The sequence below is a fragment of the Equus przewalskii genome, chromosome 4 (assembly GCF_037783145.1).
Source record: "Equus przewalskii isolate Varuska chromosome 4, EquPr2, whole genome shotgun sequence".
In the NCBI taxonomy this organism is placed as follows: Eukaryota; Metazoa; Chordata; class Mammalia; order Perissodactyla; family Equidae; genus Equus; species Equus przewalskii.
In genome coordinates, this window is record NC_091834.1 from 90,887,219 (window position 1) to 90,914,790 (window position 27,572).

At 38.4% G+C, this 27,572-nt stretch overlaps 1 protein-coding gene across 12 annotated transcripts in view; it reads right to left on the minus strand.

The window, feature by feature from the left end:
• Positions 1 to 27,572, minus strand: part of DGKI (diacylglycerol kinase iota) — a 424,664-nt gene that overhangs the window by 90,280 nt on the left and 306,812 nt on the right. For all 12 annotated transcript variants that reach the window (XR_011539629.1, XR_011539628.1, XM_070617836.1 and 9 more), the window contains 2 exons: positions 25,723 to 25,823; positions 297 to 376 (listed from right to left, as the gene is read on the minus strand). Coding sequence is in view for 10 of the 12 variants with exons in the window: in XM_070617836.1 (XP_070473937.1) it covers positions 297 to 376; positions 25,723 to 25,823 (181 nt within the window). In the remaining 2 variants the exon portion in view is untranslated. The remainder of the gene's footprint in view (positions 1 to 296; positions 377 to 25,722; positions 25,824 to 27,572) is intronic.

Consider the following 27,572-nt stretch of genomic DNA (forward strand, 5'->3'; position numbering starts at 1 on the left):
GTCTGGCAAGAAGACAGAAAGTTCCAAGCTATAGCTATGGATCACACTAGAGCAACATCAGGCTGTAGTTAATCCACTCAATCCCTCAGTCCTTTCCCCTTTCAACCTCCTGAGGAGGAAGGATAGCAGTGGGAGGTGGGGGAGGGAGAAGATATGGTGCATGCTTAAAAGACAAGGCCGCCACATTTCCATTTCCTCCGCAAACGCATCATTTCAGAAGCAAATGTATATGTATCTGGTAATTGTTTAAAAAATGGAAAACTGAGAAGAATAAATAATTGGCTAAAGAAACTCACCTCCTGTAGGCGATCTATGTACATACGGCAAGTCTCCAAATCACAGTCTCCACGCACCACTAGAATACCCAGAGGGATGGCTGAGGGGGAAGGAAAAAGACAAGTCTAAAAGAACGTATTTGATTTTTCTAGATTGGCATAAATGTGTTTCTTACAGTTAGAAAAGTCTCATAAATATTATTGGGGGTTTTTTTTTGGCTATTTCAATATCCAAAATCCTCTCTATACCTCCCTTAGGATCTCAATCTCTCTATTTCCACAGTTGGTATACTCTTTCCTTGCACAATCCATGTTGCCTCTTGCCACCTGGGCTTCATTTCATTTTGTCTCAGTGGCCCTGATATGAAGTATAATGTCATGGAAACAGTGGATTGGCAGACCAGGAGGCTGCTCATAGCCAGCTGATAATTTATGCCTGCATTTGCAATAGCCAACATACCAGAGAGAAATTTTAAAAAAACCATGATTCTGGACACTTACCCCTTTCCCTCCTGAATGCATGGGTCTTAATCTTTCTGTCAGTTTTCAACAATTCCATATTTAACAGACTCAACTACTCAAGGCACTGTTCCTACCTGGTGGTCAACACCAGAACTAAATAGGCATGAAATATTAAAAAAAGAAAAAAAAAAAGGCTTCTGGAAGGTTCATAGCCTAAAAATCCAACTGATTTTAAAGATGGTGAGTGCAAATTCAGTAGCAGCAGGACTTCAAGAAATAATGAGAAGCTGTTATGTGCCTTAAATACCCGATTTAGGTGGTGGCAAATGTCACATAATGGCTCTAGTGGACAGAACCTCCTACTTCAGATATAACCATAAGATTCCTGAAACACTGAAAAAATAGTTTGCTTTCCAAAACTTCAAAAAAACATGTGTACATTTCTGATTTTAGAAGTACAGTTACACTATTAAATCCATGATTTAACAAAAAGAAGTAAAAATCTTGAATTTACCAACTAGAGACCAGCAGGCAGATGATATGACAGTGGTGTTCATAAAATATTTTCAAAAATCTTTCACTCATTGAATTTATTTTTAAAGCCTAATCATCAATAAATGGGTCTGAAAATGCAAAGTGCTAGGGCTTTAAAATTTAATAATACAGAGAATCCATTCAAAATGCATGGAAAAATCTTGAGGGAATTCACAAAGTAGTAGGGAAGTCATAACATAAACAAAAATAATAACTGTAACATAGGCTATACTAAACGTATGAATTTAGTCAATTGAAAACTACAGGAGAGAGGGACCACTTCTTGCCTGGAGGGTAGATTTTAGGCTCTTTGAAGGATATGGAGTAGCTCTTTTAGTTAGAGAAGCAAGGGTGGTCTAGGGAAAAAAGAAATAGAGCTTGTTTCTCAATATTACCTCCTAAATTGGTTTCCCCTAGGGACATCAGTACCACCACCTTAATCCTTTAGGTTCCCAAAGTGCTGCACATAAAGTTTGAAAGTGTCCATCATTTGGTGGAACTATTTAAGCCTGTCAGTGAGTAGGGACTCTCTCACATAAGGAATAAGACATGTTTACCTTCACAACCCCAATGGCTGGTAGAGAAATGGTAGATAGTCATAAAAGTTTGTAAGAAGAGGGAGGAAGATAGGCTTAGGGTCTGTTCAAGTGTGAAAGAGAAAGTGTGTCTTTAAGGGCTTGGTCAACTTTCCAGGATAGGGAAAGAAGCAAGGGTTTGGAGAAGTAGAGGGCAAGCACTGGTGGGAGCTTACCTTGGCCTGTTCTTCCCAAAGAGAAGCTAAGCTAAGCAGTAAGCAAAGGGGTGAGAAACCCTGCAAGCATCACATGTTTGGGGGAATAATAATCTGGAAAAATACTTTTTCTCTTCTTTTTAAATATAAAAAGAAACATCAAAAAAGTCTTTAGTATGGTGATCATGCATCTTTGACAGGAATGGAAGGGAAATTCAACAAGGAGATCCCTAAAGCACTGATTAAAGTCATCATCCTGAGATAGACTACTAAATAGAGGATCCAAATAAGATACTCAGGTAAGAGACGAATAAGGATCTCTAATACTTGAGGAATAATGAGAAAAATCTAGAATTTGGGCCTACAAAGTAAGTCAAGATTGTAGAAATAGCATATAGCTATAGTCAACACGAGGGTCCACATTAAAATGTTGCTTAACAATATTTTCTATTAATTTCAAGTGGGCAAATGTAGAGAAATGAAATTTAATCAATATTTATCTAGCTACTTAAATGAGAAGACATTTTACAGAAATGCAGGAATCCCATCAACACCTTTGATTTCCTTCTATTATCAATGCTTGGAGTTAGTCTGGTCGTAAATAGAAGGTGCTTGGTAGTAGATATTGTAAACTATAATTAGAGATTGGATATTCCAGACCTAGAATCAAGAAGGAATTGCTAGGAAAAAGTTTGCAACGATGCGTCATTCATTTCCCCATGGGTATAAAATCAGCAACTTTGCCTGATCCTCAAGAAGCTGAGTAAGCAAAGCAGTGCTTTTGACTGATATTAGCCATTAATTGGGCTAAAAAGGAAAGAAAAAAACCACCTTCTACCACAATTTCATAGTATGATTACTGACAATTGTGATCAAATTTATCCTTTGAAGTTAGCAGGGTGCAGTGGAAAGGACTTAGTCATTCACTCTTGGATTCAAATCCCAGCACTACTTTGGTCTTATGAATTACTCATTAGCTGTTTAATCTTGCAAGGTACTCAATTCCTCTGATCCTTGGATTGAAAATTATGGCATTTAGCATAGGTACCTTCTAGGATTTTGTGTAGAGAAATGCAACACTACATTTAAAAACAAATTACCGAAACATCATGATAGCTCTCCCTCGCTCCCTTTGGTATCTTTTGAGCATCTTTAGCTAGAAAATGCAAACATCTAGTCATCTATCTTTTAATTTATCATAATACTATACAGATTAGCTGGTAGTAGTCCATAAGTCATATTCCTGTTGATGTAAAACTAACTTCTATTCTTCCTGTGATGGGAAAAATAACTGTAGTATAAAAGAATTGTAACTTGACACTTCCATTTGGGGCTTCACATGGTGAAAACAAAGCGGAAACTTGAGGAAAATTACCTAATTTTACACTACTGACAACCAACTGCCAAACTTCACTGAAGTTCCCTTCCTCTGAATTGGGAGCAGTGAGAGTGCTCATCACCTGAGCATTAGCATCACTATCCCTGATCTTGATGATTCATCTTATTTTGGCCTTAGAGACTTTGTCACCAGTGCCAGCCAATACTTAACCCACATATTGCAGGGATCAAATAGAATTTACAAGTTCTAACTAAGCAGTAAAGAACAAGCTGGTTTCTAGATTAAGATGGCAGACTTAACACACGTACTTCTCTCTCACCAGAAATGCTACTAAACTACAGAAAATAGATTTTTTAAAGACATAAAATGAGAAAAAAGAGAAAGAAATGGTAAGGAGAAAATAGTAACAGATGAAGCAGATGGAAAATTGGTAACTGATCCAGAGCCCATGGAGCAGTCCAATCCTAAACAACAGGTGGGATGGATGGGAACCAACACAATTTACACAGTAAAACCCTCAGAAGACTTGAAAACTGGCAGCATCAGGAGCATCTAAAATAAGAAGCACTGGATGTTAGATCAGTAGATTCCACCACCCACTCTCAACAGGTGCAGTTACCTTATAGAAAATGGGGACTAATTGACCATCTGCAGAATGCAGAGATCCCCAGCTTTCTTTCCTCACCAGGCTCCCCAAAAGCTGGCAGCCAGAAGCTTAGCTTCTTAGAAAGAGATTGTAAGACTCTTCTCTGGGGAAGAGTCTTTAACTCTGAATCCTCAGAATTAAGAGAAATATTCCATCCATAAAATATAAATACGATTATATTAAAAGAAGATGAAGAATATGAAAAAGAAAAATGAGAAGGAGCATCTTTCAGAGAAAAAAATACAAAATCCTTGAAAGCAAAAATTTGATAAAAGAAACAGCTCATTAGAAAGGTCAGAAGACGAAGTTGAGGAAATCTCCACAAAAGTAGAGAAAAAATAAAAAGAGGCGTAAAACAGGACAGAAAAGCTAAGAAAAACAGAAGACTGGTCCAGGTGGTCCAATATCCAAATAATAGGAATTCCAAAAGCCAGAGAACATACAGAGGAGTAATTACTAGAAAAGAACAAACAGAAACATCGAGACTATTTCCTAAAACTGAGGAACATTAGTTTACAAACTGAAATGGCCCAACAAGTGTCCAGCAATAGCAATTGAACAGTAAAGACATTTTACTTTGTAATTTAAGAATATTGAGTATAAAAAGAAGAGTCTACATGTTTCCAGAAGAGAAAAACTAAATCACATAAAAAGGATCAGGGATTCAAATGGTTCTAAACTTCTCGAAGGCAACTATACAGTTCAGGAGGCAATGAAACAATGTCTTCAGAAGGCTAAGACTTTTGCACATAATCCAAACATCAAACAAGTTCAAGGATTGAATAAAGGGCACACTTTCTATCAAGAAGCTACTGCCATACTTGCCCCAATAAAAGTTTGCAGCAAGAATGAGGAATGCATGGGATATAACAAATGGGAAATCCAACAGAGAAGAGAACCAAAGGAAATGTGCAAGGGGATGGGGCTAGAAGATCCCAGGATGACAGCTGTACTGGGCTACCAGACAATACATACTGAAGCCCTGTGACTCAAGAGACAAGTATGGTGCGAGCTGTCTTTATTAATATTCTCACAATCCTTGTAGAGTTATTTTTCAACCCAAGGATAGAATGCCTAGGCGAGTCTGAAGCAGTTTCTCATATATATAATAATACTATATCACCCCTAGATGTGTTCTGCCTTAACCTGTTCTTGAGAGCAAGAGTTAGGTCATGATGAAGCAGAAAAATTCGAAACCTCTAACTATATTTCCCTCTAATCATATTTCCACTTAGTAGCTAGAACCCACCGTAACACCCTGTCAAATGCTTCCCAGAATTCAACCACTACCTTGCCCACTAAATCCTCTGCGGAGGGGCTCATGTGGACTCTCAGGGAAGCCGAAGCCAAACAATGATCAGGGACTCTTTTCAGCTCCCTTGAAAGCCTTCATCTAAAAGTGAGAGCATCATCTTTTCCTCACACAGAGAGGATTAGGCTTGCTACTCAGTTTTTCAAAACCACTCAATATCTGGTTTAGGGATACGTACATTGGTGGTAAATATACTTCTATCAAAAGAATGGCAAGTACAAAAATCAGTATACTGGTTATCTTAGTAGGAGAGAGGTGAGGGGAGGCACTTGTTCTGTTCCTTAATCTGGGTGGCAGGTATACGAATGCCCATTTTAATGTTAATCTTTAAACCTCAGTATTTTATATAAATACATATATGTATGTGTGTATATACACACACATATTACCTATACATATATAGACACATATGTACACATCCATATATGTATATGTGTACATAAAATGCTGAAGTTTAAAGGTTAATACTAAAATGGGCATTCGTGGACCTGCCACCCAGGTTAAGAAACAGAACAAGTAGGTATGTGTATACATATATGTATATAAACAAATAACATACATGAACAGAACAAGTCTACATAGAGAATGTCAGAACTAAAAATAAGTAATATAAGGTATCTGTGGCAACTAAGTTTTAATGACACTGGTGTCAAAGTTTATTATATATCTTCCAGAGAGGTTCTCTATAAGTTAAAAAAAAAAGTATAAATTAATATCAGATTGAAAAGGGGGAGAAAGTAGAGAAGTAATCAATTATTGCCAAGAGAGAGGCCCCCCAAATGATCGTTTTGTTGCAATGCATTTCCAGCAGTGGACACCAGGCATGTCAAGCAGTAATAACCCCCCCGGCTTGTCATGGCGCGCGCATGTGTGGGTTTATACAACAAGCAGCAGGATGATCTGTAGTATTCAGGCCTCAGAAGACTCTACAACAACAGCGACCACAGACTTTTCCGCACTGGCCCACGCAGCAGCCATTAGCCACATGTCATACTGAGTACTTGAAATATGGTCAGTGTGACTAAGAAACTGAAGTTTTTATCTTATTTAATTTTAATTAATTTAAACTTTAAATAACCATATGTATCTAGTAAGCATTACACTTTAGTCTTTGGGGAACTAACAACTTGAATTTCCTTAGTACCAGATACTATGTATGTCAAAACCATTCATGTTTTATCTTTCCACAAATAGAGCCTAGATCCAACAAACAAAACTACTTTTCTCTTTGCCTTTACCAGGTTGGATCAGATGGGCTTCCTAATTTCCAGCAATAGCATTCCTTGGCCATTGATTTCCCTTACTCTATCTTATCAGTACTTTCTTATTCACTTCTCTGCCCCTCCTTCTATCAAAACATACTCTGAGATCCTCCTTGGTATTTGGGTATAAATGACGAATAACAGATTAAAGCGTTAATCCTCTAAGGAGCACTGGGGTTTTAACATTTTTGATCTTTGGGCTAACATGATTGTCAGGGACTGAATGTTTGTGTCCCCCCAAAACACATATGTTGAAGCCCTAACTCCCAGTGTGATGGTATTTAGAGATGGGGCCTTTGGGAGGTAAGTAGGGTTAGATGAGTCACAAGGTGGGGAGCTCATGATGGGATTAGTGCCCTTATAAGAGATATCATAGAGCTCTGTCTCTCTGTCTCTCCAGCACTTGAGGACACAGCATCAGGGTGGCCGTCTACCAGCCAGGAAGAGAGCTCTCACGAGAAACCAAATCGACCAGCACCTGGACCATGAACCTTCCAGTCTCCAGAACTGTGAGACAATATATTTCTGTTGTTTAAGCCAAGCATGCTATGGTGTTTTGTTACGGCAGCCCAAGCAGACTAAAAGCAATGGTGAAGCTTTGACAAATTTAAGTGCAGAAATAGGAAAGAATTTGTGGAGTTAACTGGCAATCCGCAGCCCTGAGGAAATTATAGTACCAATTACTTCTTCCCAGCCAAAATATAAGCCCTGCTCTGGCTCCCTTCTCAGGCTGCACCCTGGCCTCCATTAACCCCCTTTCCCTATTTGTTTGTTTAAGTGCCTCATAATCCAGATGTGATTAAATTAATTGGTTGAGAAATCTATTATATATTTCACACATGCATGCTCTGGATTTTATGTTTGAAATAAAATGCCAATGGGTCATAGTAATTAATTTTGTCTTCTATACTTGAACTTAAGACTACTTGAACTCATTATGCAAATTTATGCCAAATAGTGCATAAATTAACACTATTCATCTTCAACAAATTCAAAATCTTCTAGCAACCAATCTACAAGTGTACTCTTTCATCTGTAAGAAACTTCTAAAATATAAGAAAATGTGTAAAATATGGTTTCTAAAATTTCTATTTCTCCATAAGTGTTAAGCAGAGTCAGAGAATAGACCAAACTCCAGTACCCTTATATGGAATGGAATCACACAAAATTTTAAAAACTAAAGTTTTTAAAGGCTATTAAATGGAAAATCCCTAGAGTTTTAAGAAAACTTGAAAAATGTTTTCCAAAGAGTTGGAGGTATGATGCAAAAGAAAATTAAATAATTTCCTCAAGTGAATTAATTATTTGATTCAAGAAAGACAGAAGACCCTTGTGGACCAACTCTGAGGTACACACACCTCCCCGGGGTCTCTGAAGTAGATTTTATTCTGCTACAACCACAGGGCTGTGCCCGAATTGTGTTGAGGCCAATGACTTCACAATGTATGGGAATCTGAGGTTAATGAAAAAGCAAACCTTGTGGCTTCCCAGATGCAAAACTATTTTCTGCTGGCCTGAGCTAGGAGTTATCCTGACACAGCTGCTGTGAGCCACAGACTGGGTTTTAGAGAAGTGGCAAGGAGAGGAGAAGCAGGGCGCTGAAGCTATTCCTTGTCTTACACTAGAGAATCAGGCCTCCACCTCTAGAAATGCCAGTATGCCAGAACAGACATTGTGTATATGTATATTCTGGGAGCATGATCTAATCCATGCTGTATTTAAAAATACACAATCTTGCGTCTGTTATAAGGGTTTAGGCCTGGGTGGAATAAATCTGGATGAACAGGAAAATAATAATAATGATTACGTGACACGAAGAAGGAGAAGAAGAAAGAGGAAAAGGAGGAGAGGAGAGCAGGAAAGGAGGCTAAGGAGGAGAGGGAAGAAAAGAAGAAAAGAGCTTACATTAATATAAATAATTTACCAGTTTTATTGTGTTATTTAATCTTTGCCACAATCCTAAGAGGTGGATATCATTATTCCTATTTTTTTCATTAAAGTATATTTGACATACAATATCCTATTAGTTTCAGGTATACATCATAGCAATTCAATATTTATACAAATTGCAAAATGATCACTACAACAAGTCTAGTTACCATCTGTCACCACACAAAGTTATTACAATATTATTGACTGCATTCCCTATACTGTACATTACATCCCCAAGACTTCTTTATTTTATAACTGGAAGTTTGTACTTCTTAATTCCCTTCACCTATTTCGAATTATCCCTATTTCTAAAATGAGGAAACTGAGTCTTAGAACGATTAGGTAACATGTCCTAAAATGTCACACTACTCAATGGAGCACTCAGATTTCATCCCAGGTCTCTCTCACTCAAAAACCCCTGTTCTCAACTCTTCTTACTTCTCGTAAACGTGAGTCACACAGAGGACAGGGTCCCCTAGCTTTCAACACTGAGCCCAGAAAGGTGAAGCCAGGGAACTGGTGACAGGCTGACCAGGGAGTGAGGATAGAATCACAAGACTTGTAATTAGAGCTACAAGAACGGGCGAAAGGCTGTGATTGGTGGGAAGCAAATCTAAGGTAAGAAATTCTGGGCCTGGACAAAGGAGCATGACCACGAGATTCAGAAACTATGAGTAACAAACAAATTTTCATGAACATACTTGGCAGGAGTGGGGTCACTTTTAAAGACTCCCCACTCCCCTCCCTTTCCAATAGGCCAACTTCCGAGGGTCTTGTAGACTGTGGATCAAGCTTATCAAAACTGTTGACAGGCATGCTACAACCTTGTCTGTAATTTAGGGGTCACAGAATTAAACGTACCCTTGCTTACTTTATGAAGAAATGCAACTATAAGACTGTGAGCAGGATGCTAATCATAGTGACAGGAGAGACAGGAGTATATCAGACATTAATCAGAATTGCTATAGAAAAATCACATGATCTGTTTTGCTATTAAAATCATTGCATTAGAATTTCCAATATTAGGCGGAAGAGCTGATTGACAGTTAACATAAACTAAACATGAAACCCACGCTCTCGCTTGAGGTATAAAAAGTTCATGACATCTGATGCACAAGATATTCAAAAGTGCTTCCCCCAGACTTTTGAAAGAGTGTTTACTAAACATTAGTTTCCAGTCTCGTTAACACTGGACATTCTTAACCTGGTAGTTTTTGTTATGATAGGTATTCTCATACCATCCATTTTAATGTTTAATTACCCTTGGTAAATCACTATATTCAGGAAATTTATTATCACAGATTTTTTTATCATTCTGATTACACAATAAGCCTATCTTGCCCTTGATACTTTTGCAATATAGCATGTGAAGGCTCTATGTAAAGAGAGACATCACGGTACCCACCTGTCTGGGTTACTGTAAAGATTAAACCAGCCAATGCCTGTAGAACACATACTATCTGCAAATCCATCCTACATTCACTCCTCTAAGCCTTATTAAATTTATCAATTTTTCCTAATTCTATATCAACATGCACTAGCCATTCATAAAGTCTCAACCCAATTTCAGCAGACCAAATGGGGCCATTCTCACAGCAGATAATGTGTTGCACCAAAACCTCTAAAGGCTAAAGCCTAAACCAAAGCATGTAAATAAAACAATCAACCAAACCTACATGGAAATGAAAGGAGTCACAGCTGGCTGCTTTATGACACAAGCAAAGACCCTCAGAGCCAAAGCAGGAAAGAGCCGCCTTTGACACAAATCCACGTGAAACCGTTAATGGGATTTACAAAAAGGGAGAAAATTCGCAGCAGCTAATTCAACCCCTGTGAGATACTGTGACGTGTTCAACAAGGTATGACTACGGAAAAGAAAGGGCTGAAAGCTCAGTGTTTTAAAAAAAGAAAGGATTTAATTATCTGACACACATGCAATTACAGTGCCATTCCTGTTAAAAGAGAATTGCGGCTAAATGGGGCTATTTACCTATTCAAACCACAAACAAAACTATCTTCAAAGGGATCATTAAATGAAGGTGTGAAACAGAAAAAAGATGTTCAGAAATTGCAAGGTTTGCAAGACTGGATTTTAAGCTCTAAACATAAACATAGAAATAATAGAATTGCAGAGGTTATGTTGAGGCTAAATGAAAATACCCTCACTTTCTGAAAAGAATAAATAATCACAGGGTTAAAAATTCATAAAATAGGAAAGCATTCTGAACAATATGGTAAATTATCAAAAATATAAATAATTTTAGAATGAATGCATTTTATGTTAACACTATTCAGAGACAGATTTTTAAAAACTTGACATCGGTAATGATATTTTAGCCACAACACCAAAAGAATGATCCAAGAAAGAAAAACTTGGTAATTAGGACTTCATTAAATTAAAATTTCTGCTCTGTGAAAGATACTGTTAAGAAAATGAAAAGCCAAGACACAGATCAGGGGAAAAATATCTTTGCAAAACATATATCTGATAAAAGACTGGTATTCAAAATATGCAAAGAACTCTTAAAATTCAACAATAAGAGAGTCAACTGAAAAGTGGGCAAAAGATCTGAACAGCTATCTCACCAAAGAAGATATATAGATGGCAAATAAGCATATGAAAAAAGTGCTCGACAACATACGTCATTAGGGAATTGCAAATTAAGACATGAAATACTGTTACACATCTATTAGAATAACTAAAATTGAAAAAGCTGGCAACACAAAATGTTGGTGAAAATGTGGAGCAACAGGAACTCTCATTCACTGCTGGTGGGAATGCAAAATGATAACAGCCACTTTGGAAGATAGCTTGGCAGTTTCTCAGAAAACTAAAATTCTTACTACATGATCCAGCGACTGCACTCACTGGCATCTTACCCAAACTAGTTGAAAACTATGTCCCCACAAAAATTTGCACATGAATGTTTATAGCATCGTTATTCATAATTGCCCAAACTTAGAAGCAACCAAGATATCCTTCAATAGGTGAATGGATAAACCAACTAGTCATCACACAATTGAATATTATTCAGCAACAAAAAGAAATGAGTTTTCAAGCTACAAAAGACAATGGAGGAAAGTATAATGCTAAGTGAAAGAAACCAGTTTGAAAAACCCACGTACTCATGATTCCAACTATATGGCATTCTGGCAAAGGCAAAACTATGGAGACGATAAAAAGATTAATGGTTGCCAGGGGTTACAGGGGAGGGATGGATGAATGTGTACAGCACACAGGATACTGTTCTGTGTGATACTGTCATAGTGGATACATGCCATACATCTGTGACAACCCATGAAACTATACAACACAAGAGCGAATCCTAATGTAAAGTAGGGACTTTAGTTAATAAGAATGTATTAATATACGCTTATCAATTATAAAATGTTAATAATACAGGAAACTATGTAAGCTCAAGGTGGCGAGGGGGGAGGTGCTGAGGGGATATATGGAACTCTCTGTACTTTCAACTTAATTTTTCTCTAAATCTAAAACTGCTCTAAAAAGTGAAGTTCATTACTTTAAAAAAAAAAATAGAAAAGCAGGCCCAGCCTGGTGGCGTAGGGGTTGGGTTCAAGCACTCTGCTTTGGTGGCCCAGGGTTCACAGGTTTGGATCCAGTCATCATACTGCTCATCAAGCCATGCTATGGTAGCACCCCACATACAAAACAGAGGAAGACTGGCACAGATGTTAGCTCAGTGACAATCTTCCTCAAGCAAAAAAAGGAAGATTGGTAACAGATATTAGCTCAGGGCGAATCTTCCTCACAAAAAAAAAACTCCAAAAAACAGAAAAATAGAAAGCAAGAGAAAAGAAAAAAAATCTGAGTTTCCTGTAGACAGATACTTTGCTGACATACAGAAAAATAAATGTTACCTACTTTCTTAGCCATAGTGTTAACAGTATTGAGAAAGTCAACACGATGATGGGAATAAGGGACTAGAAGTAAAAATCAAGGAGGGGAGGCAATGGACTAGATGAAGAAAGGAAAGCCCCAAGGGAGGATGGAGGGGACAAGTGGGATCTTTCTATGTTACCTCATTAGTTCCAAATGTGTCAGGGTTATTAGGGAACTAAAATTCTAACCTGATGGGCTGACAATAATTAAATAGAATGAGTTGGCAATATTTCAACCCAATTTTTCCCCACTGTGTGCCACAGGTCCATTTTACAACAACCTGTCATCATTAACTACCTGCTGCTCACCTGGAACCAACAGGGGAAATTAATAGGCATATTAGCATTCAAAAGGAAACATAACACCTAAGAACTTTGTACTTCTTGGTGCCATACCCGGGGTCTGTCAAAGGTTTCACAACCCCAGGTTATTGTGATTAAAAATGATCCTAGAGTTTGAATTCCATAGCTTGAGTTTAAACCAAGTCCTTTGCATAGTTAATTCAAAATGTCATACATAAGATAAGTAACTAAGTAGTTTTCATTGCATTCTATGTGAGGATAATATTTCAGAGCTGTGCTTTCTAGAAACTAGCAGATTCCCTACAAATCTGGGTTTCGAACCACAGATCAAATTCTGCTTTTTATTCTGACAGTATACCACCTGAGAAGGCAGCCCAAGGGACACGTGACTCACTTTTTAAAAAATCCTGTTAAACGCTTTGGCAAGTATAATCTTGAATAACAACTCCTGGTATTCATTTTCAATTAATTTGGCAAATGTGTATCATGCATATGAGGAATGGTGCCGAAATATTTTTCAGGTCTACAAAGCATTCACTTAATCACTCAACACACAAGTTTTAAGGATTCTCTCGAACCAGAGACAACTCTAGTGCTGGGAGTAGGACATACAGGGCTGAGGAAGACATGGCACCTGCCCTCAAGGTGTCACAGACTGGGAAGAGGGGAGTGGCATAAAAACATCCTACTGATTATATAGTTGTGATAGGAATTCTGATAGTCAAGAAACAAGTGGGTTTAGGACACAGAAGAGCTGTATCTTCCCCAGGATGTGAGAAGTTATTTCCCAAGTGAAGAAAATTAAGGGAGTCAACAAAAGTTCTTTCAAAGAAAGGGAATTCTCCCAGTCTTAGGCCATCCTCAGACTGTAGGAAACCAAGGCACGAAAAGAGACAAAGCTTCGGGACTTGGGAAGATACGTAGGCACAGAGTACCGGGGGTGAGGCCAAGACCAGAGGCTTGGTTTTGTTATGTTAAGAATTTGAGACATTTTTCTCAAAGGGATGGGCAAATGCTGAAGAGTTTCCAACAGAAAACGGAGGTTTCAGATTTACATTGACCAAGAAGGCCTTAACGTTGCCCTCAGCTTGACTAAACTTTAGACAGGTTTCTTTCTGATTATAGGCCTCTGGCCTCCCTTTTCTTAGAGTATTTACTTCAGAAGACCTTCAATTGTAAATTATTTCTCTGCCCCTTTAAGATACAAATCTCCCAGCCTCTGGCCAGTTTTTCAACCCTGGAATATCTTTCTCAAAGACCTGAGAGTCATCCCTTTGAAATGTAGTACAACCTTCTTGTAACTTGCCTAACACCACAGTGGACTGCGGCCTGCTGAGCTAGAGAGAGTGAAGGAGAACAAAGGAAGTGAGAAGAGGGATTATGAAAATAATACAAAAGCAAGTGGCCCTTGCAATGATGGATGACAAAGACTACTTATAAAAACCTCAAAGGCGGTTGATAACACCTAAAATATCTGAAAGGGGTTTCAGAATTAGAATGTTGTTACGTGCAGAATTGGGGAAATAATATTCTCAAGCCTGGAGAACCAAGAGCAGAGGGCAAGGGGATGCTGTCACTCTTCACACACCCATCCAAACCCTAGACTACAACACCTCAGGAACTAAGAATTAGTCAGCAGTAGATCTTTTTCTTTCTCTCTTTCCAATCATCAGCATACAGGACATGATAAACACAAAAGCACAAGGGAGAAAGAAAAATCCAGGAAAAAAGTTGTTAAAGCAGTCTTCTGAACAAAGATAAAAAGAGTCAGATGGAGAAAGCAACTCAGGTCATGGCTAATAGGTTTAAAATTGCATGAGGTTTTTTCCCTACTTTGACGAATTTGGTTCATCTATTACCATTGATAATCCAGGAGAAAGTATGGGCAAAAGGCCCAACACTCTCTTCTAATAAATAATAGAAACCAGAGGTCCAGATCAAACAGTTCTGTGAAATGTCATAATCTTCCAACTTAATAGGAAAGTTCAGGAACAATAATGTAAATTTCTATTTTTGATGGCGAGAATTCCATTTCAATGAAGATTCCTAATGTCACATGCAATAAAATTCTAGTACAAAAAAATGATCTATAAAATTCCTTGGAGTTCATTCCCAGTGTCACATGTGATAGAAGTTTTTAACTGTGAGGTCCTAGAACGTACTTGATGATAAACATTGGAAAACGATATAATTGTTTTCCAGGTACATTCAGGAAGGTAATGTTTGCAAAATTCCTAGATATGGGGCAGAACCACCACTGCAAATTTACTGCCAGGGCTCTAGTATTTGGGAGAGAGAAAATACTTGACTGTGATGGTAGAATCTCGGTATGTGGCTTGGCCAGCCAAATAGATGTGAAAGTCAAATGAACTGTTAAGAGTCTAAAAGCAAAGATTCAGAACTGTATCCAAAAGTGAAATATTCTAAATGATGGTTAGAGACACTGGTTCAAATCTCTTTCACAATTTCAACATCATACTGTGCATTACACTGTCTGGTGATGGGCAAGGTCACCAACAGCTAGATGCTGGGGACACATTCAGTCATGTAGCTCTGAATTTCTGAGTTGACTGGATACATGTGGAGAATTAATTACAAAGATTTCCTAAAAATCTGCTGGAATACCTAGGTCTCCTTCTGGAAGCAAAAAGAGTAAACAAATTATACATAGACAGCTGCCACACAGAGATGTGAAATAGAGTAGTCTTAAGCAAACACATTCCTAACATCTGAAAACCTAGGGAACTCTCTAATTCTGCTTATCAGTGACTCCAGAAGGACGGCAGTGGATCAGTGATTCAGGAAACCCACTAAGTATTAAGAAAGAGTGCTTTCCACCACTATGAACTATGAAAGGCCTGCAGCTTTTACCCATGTAGCTAGCACATAAAATTGTGGTTCTGAGTTAATCTACAAAAAGGTTATTTTCAGACTAGTACATATTTCTGTCCTTGGCTCTATTCAGTTCTATATTTTTACCAATAAATTGCAAGAATATATGGAAGAAATATCCAACTTGTTGAGGATCAAACTCTGGAGTTATCTCTGACTACAGTGTAAGGCCAGAAATAGCCTGAGATTTAGATTGCCTTGCAGTTAGGTTTCCAATTTTAATGACTCAAATGCCAAATAGAGAATATTTGGCTTGACAATAGTTCATGCCAAAAATAACTTTTAAGAAAAGGTCGGTATTAACATTTTAGGTTTCACTTTACTTAGCTAATTCTGACACTTCTAAAGAAAGTAATTAACTTATATTCCAATTCCCTGAATTTGGAATAGTAGGGAGGTCAGGTCAAAAGATACAAAGAGAGAAACTTGGAGGCTAGTGATTATATGAGTCTAATCCCCAGTACCTAGAACATAGTAAGTATCAACAAATACTTGTTAATGAAGAAGTGAATGAATGGACTCAAGGATTGTGTTGTGTGCATGGTTCTTTCCTGGCCTTATTTCAAAAATCAGGTGCTGAGTTACGTAGACAAGGTAGTACTTTCAGAACTGAAGTGCCCCAGCCAGACCCATGATGGGAATGAGGCACTCATTCCCTCAGCTGCTGGAAGTGTTGGCTCTGCGGACAGCTCACAGCTGAGTCTCTCTCCAGGAAGGAAGTCACTTCACTCAAGGCTTGGTCCCTCCCAGAGGACAGCCTAACCTGTAGCCAGTAATCTTTGCCTTAACAGGGACAACTCTAAACGGCCATCCCAGCTCCAAATATCCCTATGGGAATCCTTGGCTGCAACTGCATCACAGCTCATCTTCTTCCTCTGCTCAATCCTACCTTCCTCCCTCTTCACAGCTGTCGTTCCCTCTTGGAGAATCCCCAATAAATCCCTTACACGTACAATTCAACGCAGAGTCTGTTTCCCAGGGAAACCCAACTAATAACAAGAAGAATGATCCCAAATTCTTTTTTTAAAACACATTTCTATAAGTGCACAACTATGTCTTTACAAAGAAGTAGAGCTGTGTACTAGAACATGTACCAGATTAGGAGAGAGAAGATGTAAATTCTTACTAAAATCCTGTCGCAGCTATGCAACCTGTGTGAGGCAGTCTTTCTAAGTGTCCCTGGGATGACGCATGTGGACAGTGCCTATGAAAGCCCTCTGTAAACCATGAAGCACTATGCAAACACCAGGTGTGATTATTTATTATTAAATATGATGTCATGACTCTGCAGTGGCTGATGCCACTCACACATTAACATGATAGGTAAAAAGTAACAATTTTATACACCACTCTTAGAAGAAAGTCTTTAAAGAGAAACATAAGTACTGAGTTGATATCCCAGAGTTGTCAGCCTGGGAAGGTCACAACAAAATGGGCTAGGTGGGTATATAAGCGGTAAGAATAGGTCATTATTGTATGTGTGTGTGTACATAGAATAAACCAATGAAAAGGAAAATATTCCTTTGGGCAGAGATTTAAAAGGACATACCTGCAACTGATTGTTCTCATTACCAAAGGCTAAGTTTTAAAAAAAGAAGGATTAAGTATTATCAACACTTTAGGCTCATTTCCTTGTGTGAGACCTAACATCATTATCATCTAACATAGCACAGCTCTGGGAACACTTCTTATTTTCCTATAAACAAAACAAGGCTTTGGGTCATAAAAAGAATTAAATAATGAAGGGATTTATATTAAAAATAAGATTATCATCTTTCAGCCTAATATTCCCCTGGCATCTGAATCTCTGAAGACAAGAGAGTGCACTCACTTATAAGCCGAGACGTCCAGGAACTGAGAAGTCAGGCTCAATGTGCTTATGAAAAGCCAATGAATTCAGCGATCTGTACCTGAAATGCCGCTCAGCAGTTCTGCCCGGGCCACTCACTGTCCCGCTCTTGGAATTGACTGTTTTAAATTTTCTCCTCTCTTCCTGAACACTGATACCCTCCCTTCCCTACTTTTAGTTGGTAGGCTTGCTTCTTATTTCACTGAGAAAACAAAAGCAATCAGAATAGAACTTGTGCTTCTCCCTAGTACCAAATACCCCAAGCTACCTGCCTCTGTACCCACTCCTCTGCCTTCCCTCTCTGTCCTCTGGAGAACCTGCCCCCACCCTCCACTGTGCACTAGATCCCATCTCTACTCAAAGGCATTGCTCCTGCAGTTGGCCCTCCCTCCTGAGTCAAATTGTCTCTCTAGTGGATTGGTCCCATCAGCATATAGACTGTACTATCTTACAAATTAGAAAAAAAACATCTTTGATTCCACATCCCTTTCCAGCCACCATCCCATATCTCTCCTTCCCTTTACAAACACCTCAAAAAAGAAACCTAGGCAGAATCACTTCCTTTGCTCCCATTTGCACATGAACCCACTTTATTCACCTTTACCTTTTTCACTCTATAACCTTTTGTGAGGTTACTAATAACCACCCTCTAGCTAAATCCAATTACCAATTCTTAGTGCCCATCTTACTCCAAATCTCTGGGGCACGTGACACAACATCACTCTTCTTTTATAAAACATTTTTCTTCCCTTGGCTTCCAGCCAACAAGCTCTCCTGTGTTTGCCAGCTCACTGTGTTCTTCTCGGTCTCCTTTGGGTCCTCTGCATCTCCCCTGCCACTGTTTACCAAGTTGCTGAGGCCAAAACCTCAAAGGCATCTCTGAATCACTTTTTCCTCTTCAAGAGTACAGCTAATGCATCATCTACTCCTACCAGCATTACCTCCGAAATACATCCAGAACCCAACCATTTCTCCCCAATTCTGCTACTTTAACTCCCTCAACTTCCCTCTCTCACTTAGAATATCATATTAGCCTTGTAGCTGGTGCCCCTATTTCTACCTTTATAATCCAACAGTCAAGTCTCCACTCAGCAGCTAGAATTATTCAAAACAAATGCAGGCATGTTATTACACATCTTCTCAAATAATTCCACAGCCTTCCCATTACACTCTGAATAAAATCCAAAGCCTTCTCCATGGCCTGCAAGCCCTCTCCCTGTGCTGGTCCTTTCCTGCAACTTCAAAATCATTTCCTACCCCTGTCCACCCAACTAACTAGGTCCAGCCACATGAACTTCCTAGCTGTTCACTAAACATTTCAAGGATGTTTGTACCACAGGGCCTTAGCACATCCCATTCTATCTCCATAGGGATACTCGTCCCCCAGAAACCCACATGTGCACTCACTCATTGCTTTCAGGTCTCTGCTTACATATCATCTCTTCAGAAAGTCCCTCCCTGATCACCTTATCAAAAATGGAATACATCCCTATTTTGCTTTATTTTCCTTTATAGCACTTACTGCTATATTATATTATTCATTTGTCTGTATCTCCCACTGGAATATAAGCTCCATGAGGGTGGACACTTTTCAGTACCCCCATCACTTGTACCAGAAATATCATAAGCGGTCAATGAACATTTGTTGAATTTATGAATAGATGATTTATTTGGGGGTGGAGGGAAAGCCAAAAACAGAAACTTGTCCAACAAACCAGAGGGTGGTAAATTAAGGCAAAGTCAGCTTAAACATAAAAAGGCATTTGAAGTAGCATTGTGAAAGATTTTAAAACAAACGAGATGTTAAAACAAACATTAAATGTATTTTATATAAGAAAATAAGAACTACTCCTTGGAGGGAATGGAGAGCAAAGTGATTAAATAAGTATTCAGAACTTGGACAGTGTCCTTACATGTTCTGTCTCAGTGGCCCTACACGTAAAATCCGGATAACAATGCTACCTGTCACACAGAGATGTTGGGAGAGATAAATTGCATGACATGTGTAGAAATGTTAAGACATTTCCTAGCTCACAGTAATAGTACAATATGTGTTTATTATTATTATTATTAGTTTTTAATAAAAAGATAAACATAACATACAGACAAAAGACAGGGAAGAACAGTAAAGAAACTAAAAGTACAAAACTCTGGGTAATTGTCAACTTGTGAAAATAGGAATAAATAAACACCCTCACAAAAGGATGGACAGTGCCCTTCAGAGCACAGACTGACATCATTTACTCTTTAGATTTCAAAATGGAACACCTACCTTCACCAAATGGAAACCTAATCTCTACTGAACAGCCCGGCTGTCAACTTGTTAAATGAGGGGGAAAGATTCAATTTTAGATGAAGCAATGGATAGGAAAAAAAAATCAGTGTTTTTAGCAAACTCATGGAGCAAAATGCACTTTGACAATTTTCTAATGCTCACACTCATTATAATGAATGATGCTGTAGCTTTAAAACTTTACTCAGGAAACATATCAGGAGGTAAAATTTTAAATCCTATGTAATTTCTGTAGGGCTAAACATTTATCATTATATAGTATGTTCTTAGGAAATACCTAGTTTAACCACTGCATTTAGCAGATAAAGCAACCGAAGCCTGAAGAGGATAAATGCATTACCCAAGGTCATACCACTAATTAGTGGTTAGATTGGCTTTTCTCATTCTTGCTTATATATTCCAGCCCTTCTTCCAGTTATTCAAATGATGTCTGCTAAGAAAATAGGTACATAGTGTTTCTGTAGCCCTATCACAATCCTCATCACAGGAGGAAAAACTCCAGCAAATCAGCACTATTTCTGGTTTGGGGTCTTTTTTCCCCACCACTCTTTGCTCCGAGTAAGCGCTCAATAAATGTGTATTGAATAAATGATATTGTAATGTTAGATGTGCCACTTCATCTTTTAATGCCTAGCATCTACCATGCTATCTAGCTTATAATTGATGCAAATATACAGTTTTTGGAAGCATGGTTGCATCAGTGATTGAATGGCGCCACCATTTTGGCATATTTATTAAATTCAATCAAGGTCAAATACGGAAACTGGAGACAATGAAAAACCCAGTGATCCACCTCCCCCCTTCCCCCCCCCCCCCCCCAGTTTGAAGATGGATTAGACTTAGCGACTCACTCACAAAGAACAGCATAGGGAAAGGCAAAGAATAGTAACTTTACAGTGGAGAAACCTAGCAATGCAACCTTAACCAAATGATCAGGTTACCATTACCAGGTATGTCATGCTGAGATCAGATAACCCCTGATATGTTGGGACATGAAGGGTACTTCAAAATAAGTCAAACAGAAAAAGACAAATAACACACGATTTCACTTGTACATGGAAGATAAACAAACAAACACATAGATAAGGAGAACAGATTGGGGTCACCAGAGAGGAAGGGGGTGGGGGCAGGGCAAAAGGGGCACATATGTATGGTGACAGATAAAAACTAGTCTATTGGTGGTGAACATGATGCAGTCTATACAGAAACTGAAATATAATAATGTACACTTGAAATGTATACAATGGTAAGTCAACATGATCCAAATAAGATAATTTTTTTAAAAAGAAAGGTACTCCATCTCTGTAGTATTCTCTAAGAACCCACAACTCCAGTCTAACTATGAGTACAACAACAGACAAAGCCAGATTGGGAAATATTCTACAGGATACCTGGCCAGTATTCCTTATGACCATCAAGGTCATGGAAAAACAAATAAAAGGAAAGACTGAGAAACTGTCACAGACCAGAGGAGACTGGTGAGACACGCCACCTCAATGTAATGTGATGTCCTGGATAGATCCTGAAATAGAAAGCCCAGAGTCTAGGTAATCGTAGTGAAGCAATATCCGTTTCTTTGACAAAGGTACCATGGTAATACATGGTGAGGGGTATAGAGGAACTCCCAGTAGTATCTTTTGCAACTTTTTTGTAAATTTAAAATTATTCCAAAATAAAAAGTTTTTAAAAAATTCAATGATGGATACCAGATGACACACTTACAAGACCGTCTTAAGACTGAAGAAAGGGAGTTTGCAGATATCTGGCCAGATCACCAAACATGGGCATTCAGTATTTACATGTTTCATAGGTTTAAACAGCTTGCCATCATAGCAGTCTCCTGTACTAGTAGACAGGATAAAAGTAAATTGAATGATTAATTATGTTTTCTTCCCATAATCTTTCTGTGATATTTATCAGTGTTGTCAACTCTATATTTGAAAGTGAGAAAGTGAGTTGGAGGGTGGTAGTGTGTGCACTTAAGTGAGAACTATGCGTAGAAGAGGTCAGCTGCTCTGAGCCTGTCTTTTGGACCCGCAGATTGAGGAGCGGTGTGACAATAGTGTGTCTTTAACAACAGCAACCACAACAATCATAGCTACCACTTCTAGAGCGTACGCTAATGTGCCAGACTTTACACCAGGCATTTCATATACAAGGTTACATCTTACCCTCAGCACTCTATGAGGTTGCAATCATATTCTCATCTTAGAGATGAAAGATTTGGTCATCAGAGAAATTAATTACTTTGTCAACTTTGCAGCTGAGATTCAAACACAAGCATTTCTGACTTCTACTAAGTCAGTAAACAAAAGACAAAGAAATTCCATTAAGGCAATTGCCTAGGGCATAATCCTAACATCACTTGTCTTTACCAGAGAATAATATACTGAGATATTATATATTGTATAGACATACATTATAAACATCCCAATAATACCCATTATGCTGCTATAATGTATGTAAAAGGGTTGAACACTAAATTTGATATACAACAAGTGTTAGTCCCCTCCTACCCTTGTAGGCTACATCTGTTTTCAATTAGTTCCAAACTGGTTTTTGCTCTTGTGGTTTAGGCCCTAGACTGGTATTAACTATCATGACATTTCAAAAGTGCAGAGTCAGTTAACGTCAGAAGTAAAATTTAACTAGTTTACATGGGATAGAGTTAAATCTTGCCTAGTATCAAGTTATTCTAGATATAAAACTATATGTCATATTTATGAAACTCTTTTGAAGTTAGAAATACGACATATTTTCAAAAATGGATTACCCCTCGCTTACACTATATGATTACATGCTTTATTAAGGACTCATTTACATACTTCATTCAGGTTACGGGAGCAAAGTTTTTATCATTATTATAGATTTACTTTAAGAATTTTTTCTTTTTAAAGATTTTATTTTATTCCATTTTCTCCCCAAAGCCCCCCGGTACATAGTTGTATATTCTTAGATGTGGGTCCTTCTAATTGTGGCATGTGGGATGCCACCTCAGCGTGGCTCGATGAGTGGTGCCATGTCCGCGCCCAGGATTTGAACCAACGAAACACTGGGCCGCCTGCAGCGGAGCACATGAACTTAACCACTCGGCCATGGGGCTGGCCTCAAGAATTTTTTTAACATAGCCACTTTCTCTTTATGTTCTGCTCTTAAGTTGAATAGACTTTCCTCTCCTCAACATCATAACCATTATCTTGAGGCTGAGTAATTCATAAATCCAGTGAAAAAGACATTATTTTAAGTAAGTCTGGAATTTACCAGCAAGAGCTGAGAGAGGGACTGGCAAAGACTAACTCTTTTCATGCTATTATTTTAGGGGGAATGCCCCCCATGTGTGTTGGGGCTAAATGGAAGGGAGATGGGAAGCATTTGAAAGAGTATAGTCACCTTTCTGTATGCTAAAATAAGCAAGGCAATTAAATGGACTGCCATCCTGTAATTATCAAGGAGTCCTGCCTTACAGACGGAAGCAGGGCTTTGTTAGACAACAAACATTCAAGCTTTACTCCAATATGAATAATGATCCAGACACATGAGCAAGATTCTATTAAACAGTGATGGCAAACAGCCACATGCTGCCTGGATGAATCATTTGGTGTACAACCAAGCAAGGGAACTAATTTTTTAAACCCTGTAACAATCCTGCTCTAGTTTAGACTTTGAATGTTGACAATAAGTGAATGACCTAAGAGGATGCACTCCTTTTATTCTTCTGGGATGCAGGTCAGAGTGCATTCTCAGAATCTCTTTTATCTAGATGTGGTTCTAAGCCCTTAGTTAATACTTCTGAAATAACATATCTATTTTGGCATGCACATCACATACAATTTGAACTGGTTTTTGCCTTTGTACTCAACTTGAGCCCTGCCAGCCTTCCCCTGAATCTGTAGTCAGTTACAAGGCAGAGCCAGGCAAAGAGAGTAAGAACAAATCCATAAACCCGAAGGACAAACTTTCCTGAGCAAGCACAGGAAGAAGCATCAGCACCATATAACAAAAGTAAAATGACTCAGTTAGCCACTTTTACTTCTAATGAATATGTTGTCTTCTTCAAACCCAAATCTTTAGAATGAGAAAACTCTTGGGTCCCAAAGACACGGCTGAATTTATTGGACATATACCCAGTCGCCCTCCCCAATTTGATATAAGAAGTTTCCTCTCATAGAAGTTTTATCACACAAGCTATGATGAGTAAAGCACTCGCCAGGAAATGTCAGCTTCTTGTAAAAACTCAAATCCCAATTACCTCTGGCAATGGTGGGCACATAATGCCACAGAAAAGATAGAACAGGTAATTGAAATCCACAGATAAGCCTCAAATCTCTTTCAGCCAAAAACTTCAAATGCTTCCCCACTCCCAGATGACTTTCTTCAGACTTGATGGTAAGCTGTAAAATGTTACTAACTTGAGATCCAGTCTCTTTTTTTATTTTTCAAAATTGTAAGCTATTTGTTCAGAAGTTTGAAAGAGAGAAAGCATAAAACACTATTCTTTATAATTAGTGGCCTCTAAAAGTCAGTTTAATTTACATTGTAGCTACCTCTCCCTTTGCAAGCATATATGTCCATCACTTATGGGTTAAATTAGATTCTGTGCCAGTCTGTCACTTATAATCTCATTTACATTAGAAAATATAATCTGACATTTACAGAAAGAGAAATGCAGAGGTTCAGGGAACTGTCCCTCTTCCACTTCAAACTTTCCTACCAAAGGAAATGGGAGTGAAGGACAGAGTGAGAAGGCTGGGGAGAAACTAACAGGTATTGATGTTTAAGAAAAAGAACCAAAAGGCTTGAGGAAGCTGAAGCAGCAGAAAAAGTGTCTGAGAAGGCAGACGTTTCCCACAGAATTCCCTGGGAGATTCAGTGACCCGGCTACCAGGGAAACGGATCCTTGCTCACTGCCACTGCCAAATGTGAAAGTTCCCGCACCCACCCCTGAGACTTCTGGATTTCAGGATTTCCATCCATTAAACCCCACTCCAGGTCACAGGTTCAGGAATCAGAGCTTGGAAGTCATTATCCCAAGAATGCATCCCCTACTCCAATCCTGCCAGTTCTAGCTATTTGGATCTTCTACAGCTCCAGCCAGGTCCACACCTGGAGCCAGTTGGTGGTTTTAGTTCATAAATCTCTGGTTCTGTAGAAAACTCCTTTCTTCCTGTTGGCATCTCTGCCTGTGCCTTTGGACACTGGCCCTCATCGTCTCTGACTTTATTGTACTTGACTATTGGCCCCCACAATTACAAGGAAGCACAGAACCCTAATATCTAACACACTTGTGGCTTTAACATCTTCTGGCTTACTTTACCCATTATATATTATGATATAGGCAGGGATCTAAAATACTGACTTGAATATAAAAAGTGCCCAATAAATACTGAAAAACAAGGTGAACTAAAAATTAGTTATACATTTAAAGAAGCATATGGAACATATGAACACTGAGAAGCAATTCATATGTTGACTCAATTTAAGATTTCAGAAACAATGGCGCCTCATCATCAATTAATCACTTTATCATTGCATTTTTTGACATCATATAATCACATAACAGCTAGAAGCGTTAGGCATGTCTTCACGGATAATTTTGTCACATCTGCATGAAGAATGAGGACAGTATTTGGTAACGCAGGCTCCAGGAAGATACCTGTGCTGTCTCAAGAGTTTTCTAGATGTTACTATACCATGTGGTATCACCAACTTTCTGCTTTATCATTTTAGGTAAACCTGAGACTAAAATGGTTAATAAACCAAGAGACCCTAACATGGCCATCTTCAGCATAATAATTTTATGTTGCTGCTTTCCTTTTCCAGTTCCAACTTCTTCAGCCCATATATCATCACAAGGCGTTCATATGTTATTATGTTTCCCTTCATTTCTCTAACCACGGTTTTCAAACACATGATGAATCTATCCATCAAACCAAGAAGGACCAAGAAGCTGAAGACAGGCTGATGTGATCAAGTAGACACTTTCAACTTACAAGCTTCCCGGAGTTTCTCTTTGTCATAGTGGAATCCTTCATAGTCTTGTAAACCGATTTTGTTCACCCGGATCCTCAGGCGGTCTGGGACAGACTGGGGACTGCAAAACAAGAACCAAGTAGTCAGACACAAAGGAGAGAGTGGAACTGGGGGTCACATGCACCTGGAGGGGCTAAAGGCAATATCATCTCTTCATGCTTAGAAGAAAAAGTTCACATTCAAACCAGTATCGTGAGTTCTTTACCAGCAATTATCAGAAGAACACTTCTCCAGAAACCTCAAATTTCTGGAATTTAGGTAAGAACACATAAATAAGCAGAAAACACCTTTAGAGACCACTCATCTCATATTTGGTATCAGCTTACTAAAAATTCTAATAAGATCATGTGTTCAGTTCCACAATAAATTAGACGCAGCGAATCTGAAATAGTGAGAAGTGGCACAGAGCTTTAAAGAACTGCTCTAGGTAAAATATGCCCATAACAGCCCAACATGGCAGCTTGACCCACAAAAGAGACAGAAAAACCATGAAAAGCAGACTAAGATCCACAAAGCATAGGACTGAGACGGAAACAGTTCGACTTGCCTCAACAGCCCCTGAGAGCAGCTCTCAGTCAAAGCACACTACAATAAAGTCCTCTGACGGTGCCTCTAAGCAACTCAAAATGAAGAAAAAATTTTTTAATATGTATATTGTACTTTCCTTAGAAAGGGAATAAAGTATGTAATTCATTGTAAAAGAATTCAATCCCAACAAGTTCAGGATACATATTAAACAATTAAAAGGAGTAGTGCCAAACTTTCTGAAGCACCCTGTTCTCCCTCAGAATGTCTTTACCTGGATTCCTTGGTTGTTCTTAAGTAATATTTTTAAAATAGTTTAATCATGGGCATTAGTCGAGTGAAACAATTTTCATCAGCAGCACTATGGATCAATACAGGTCTTCAATATATTAATATAACACAATGTCTACTTGTCCTTGAATATTATCTTTTACTTAGATTTCATTGGTTTAGAGAATTTTCTCAAATAGAGGATTGCTTCTCCTTTCTTATATTATGGGATAAAGGTCATCATTGACTAAAGTAGAAAGAATACCATTATGCTTCAATTTATTTCTGTAAAGGAAGGAAAGAAAGAAAATAAAGAGAGAAAAAGAAGAAGGGAAAAAAGGGAAGAAGTGAAGGAGGGAAGAAGGAGAGAGGAGGGAAAGCAAAAGGAAAAAAAGGCAAAAGAGGGATGGAAGGAGGAAGTGATACTTTTAAAATATTGTCAGGATACTGCTACCCCCACCTCAAACACACACACACATTTAATTTCAGTGCAACTTTGGAAGAGGGAGAGAAAAATAATTTAATTTCATCCCCTTGTCTAAAATCTCATTTTAGGGCAAAATAGAGTAACTCCCTCCATGTAGACTCCTATTCTACTCATCTCCAATATAACACATGCATATCCAACTATAGATACATATGTGCACACCCATACATAGTTCTCTCCCCCCTCTATACACACACTGAGAGAGACTGAGATATAAGCGCACAAATTCTAAAGAGAGATGGTGAACACAAAAAAAAGTCTGAGGTTCACTGGGTTAAAAACTAAGCCAATACAAAACCACGAGGTGGATATTTCTGAGGGAAAGCTGAGCAGATTCAATAGTTGCACTGGTCCATTCAGTCAAGGTATATTTGTTGGGTGTCTACTTGGTATTGGGCATTGTGCCAGACATTGAACAGGCATTGATAAATAAAATTGACGTAAGTAGTTAAGCTGTGATGGGAGATATGGTTGGACAGCATATTTGTAAATTAGTGGCACAGATTTTAAGTATCACACATACCCACA